This window comes from Gavialis gangeticus, unplaced genomic scaffold (assembly GCF_001723915.1).
Source record: "Gavialis gangeticus isolate Ggan-Ray unplaced genomic scaffold, GavGan_comp1, whole genome shotgun sequence".
Lineage (NCBI taxonomy): Eukaryota > Metazoa > Chordata > Crocodylia > Gavialidae > Gavialis > Gavialis gangeticus.
The window spans coordinates 55,300,164-55,303,011 of NW_017728995.1; the positions used below are offsets into that span (position 1 = coordinate 55,300,164).

General features: G+C 42.7%; 1 protein-coding gene across 1 annotated transcript in view; it reads right to left on the reverse strand.

Moving 5' to 3' along the window:
* Positions 1 to 2,848, reverse strand: part of CLSTN2 (calsyntenin 2) — a 715,806-nt gene that overhangs the window by 32,265 nt on the left and 680,693 nt on the right. Inside the window, exon 13 of the mRNA XM_019503079.1 lies at positions 1,443 to 1,613. Coding sequence (XP_019358624.1) covers positions 1,443 to 1,613 — 171 coding nt within the window. The remainder of the gene's footprint in view (positions 1 to 1,442; positions 1,614 to 2,848) is intronic.

Genomic DNA, 2,848 nt, shown 5'->3' on the forward strand with positions numbered 1-2,848 from the left:
AACATTGTAAAAACCTTTGTATCTGTACTGTACTGTAGAAGCATTGTACTGTACAGGGAAATTACGTGATATGAGAAAGAACAATAATTTGAACAGAACATTATGAAAATAGGAATGTATCAAGGATTCCAACTCACATCAAATTAAGTGAGAGAAATGTTAGGTCATTAGGGACTTTAACAAAATCTTGTATTTCCATAATAGAGAGGAAAAATAATTCAAATATTGTAACCCAGATTATAATATGAACTGCAATAGTTAGGCAGTGGTCACTGCTGAGCTGGTAACCAAATGTAGCCCCTCTCCTTGTATACTGTTTTATACAACTTGTTATAGCTTTTTCCAGTCAAAGGGAACACAGATTCTGCTCCACTGTATGTTTGTGGAGGAGTCTCTTGTTTCCCTGCAAGTGGTTTGCAGATGTTGACTCCAATAAGGTGAATTAGGGTACTTACACAAGTTACATTTTTCACACGATCTGGCTCCTGAAACTGCCTACAGCTGTGACATAACACACACCGAGGGCTGCAGAGTGCTTTTAAAATGGGTGGTCACATGAAAAATTAACCCTTGATAAATCAGCTATTAGCTGGAGGTGCTATAGTGCACAGTGTTCAGGTTCCCTTGACGGCTAACAGCAAGCACTGGCCCAGCCCCACCCCTGGGGCTGTCAGCCAGGGGGGCAGAAAGTGGGAGGCAAAGGCAGAGGATGAGGGGCCAGCACGCAGCTGCCAGCTGGGCATTGCCATGGTCAGAGCTGGGGTTGGGGAGTGGAACGGAGTCCCTTTGCCTCATGGGCTCCTCTGAGTTACCCCAGCTAGGATATAGGGGGGAGCCAGGCTGGGCATGTGAAACAAGGGTACTCTGTTCCACCCTGCCCCGAACCTAGTTCCGGCCAAGGCAGAGCCAAGCTGGCAGCTGCATGCTGTTGCTGTCAAGAGGCTTGAGCTGGGGGTGAGGGAAAGGAAATCCCCTTTGTCCGCCCACCCAAGCCTCTTGACAGGGGCAGCCTACAGCTGTCGGATTGGCTTTGCTGTGATCAGAGCTGAGGGGGAGGCAGGGCTGGGGACAGGGCTGGTGTGGCAGCCTCCTCAGAGGCTGCTGGAGCACTCCCACTTACTGGCCAGGGCCAGTGCAGGTAGCCTTGAGCCTCCATGACCCAAAAGGCTTGGGAGGGGGCTCTTAACTCACTGCACTTTGTGTATAGCACCACAAGTTAGAGCGCAGCCCCTAAACTTCTGTAAGCACCCTAGTTACACACAGGGGCGGGAGGGGTGGGCTACACCATGGAGCTCAGGGTAAAACTGTGCTTTTCCATGGTACAAGCTGCTGTACAGCTTGTCTATGGTAAGTTCTCTTCAGCCTTACCAGGAAAAAACAAACTAGCCCTTTCATTTGAAAAATGTAATTGAAATAGAAAGAAGGGAGGTCCATGAGCGTACCATAGATTGAATAGCCTGTTGTGGAATTTGTAGCATCTAGATGTTTTCCTTGAATTTCCTTATGATCCAGCTCTAAACATTCCTGTCTGGGATCTAGCTCCAAGCCAATAACCAAAATGTCACAGAAATCCAAGTTGTGAAGCATTTCTTCTAACACAATGGGCTTATAGACTGTGAACATAGAGAACACACCATACAGAAATAAGCAAAATCAGAGAAACACCTTTACATGCTAGTATAATGTGGCTTGCATCACAGCTGTCAGTTTTCATTGGGAATGGATGAATAGTCTTTGGCAGGTATGACTTAGGTTATATGACTTAATAGCCTTAAGGTTATATGACTGAGTTAAGCTAGTTATGACTCACTATCCTAAATGCAAGAGAGGCTAAGGCAACCTATAGTATGCGAATCAAAAGGAAGCAGTCGTAAATGCCCAAACACAGTGGTGATGAGAGCACATGACTACCTAGACTGATGCATGATATACTCCACCACAATAAAAACAACCACTTAAGAGTATATTAGAAAAATAAAATTAAGACTTCATCTTGGAGTAAATTCATGTTAACAATTGTGTTTTTGAAGACTATACTGATATCATCCTGGTGTTTCTTGATGCAGGACATTACTCCACATGCCAAGGAATTGAGAACTCAAAGTATAATTTTTTCTTTCTATGACTGCATGATTCTCTCAATGATTCTATGGCCCATAAAAAACTCTGCATTACAGAAAATGGTGTGCCATCTATCCAAGAACTAGTATGGTCATAAATGGAAATACCAAATAATCACATATTATCCTGACTTAAAGAAATTGAGTTGCAAACTGTCTCTTCTTCAAATAGTGTAGGATAAAAAAAATCTTGTCATAGAAGAAAGAGTTGCATGTAGATTTAAGATTTCAATTCTCTGGTCCACTTGGCACAAAGTGGTTGGAAATGTTGTTTAACTGACTGCCCAAGGATGCTCCTTACATAAGATGAATTTCTAGAATGACAGTGACTTTTGTCACCCCTTGCCAGGCTTTGACTGCAGGGAATGTTTGCAGGAGGCAGAAATAGAAGAACTTTTTGCCTTAGCCTCTCTTGCATTTAGGATAGTGAGTCATAACTAGCTTAACTCAGTCATATAACCTTAAGGCTATTAAGTCATACCAGAGACCTGACCAGTCCCCAGGATCATGGAAACACATATAGGACTGAGTCATCATTGCTTTAGTCCCCTGAACTATGCTACATATATCTTTACAGCACCTGGTGATGTAGTTTTAAATATTATGTTACAGAACTTTTCTAATATCAGTGAAAAATTAACACAAGTTACATACAGCAATATTTATAATAGCCTCTGTACTTCAATCTCTCATGCAATAACTAAGTCGACTGAAAGAATTATTCAAGC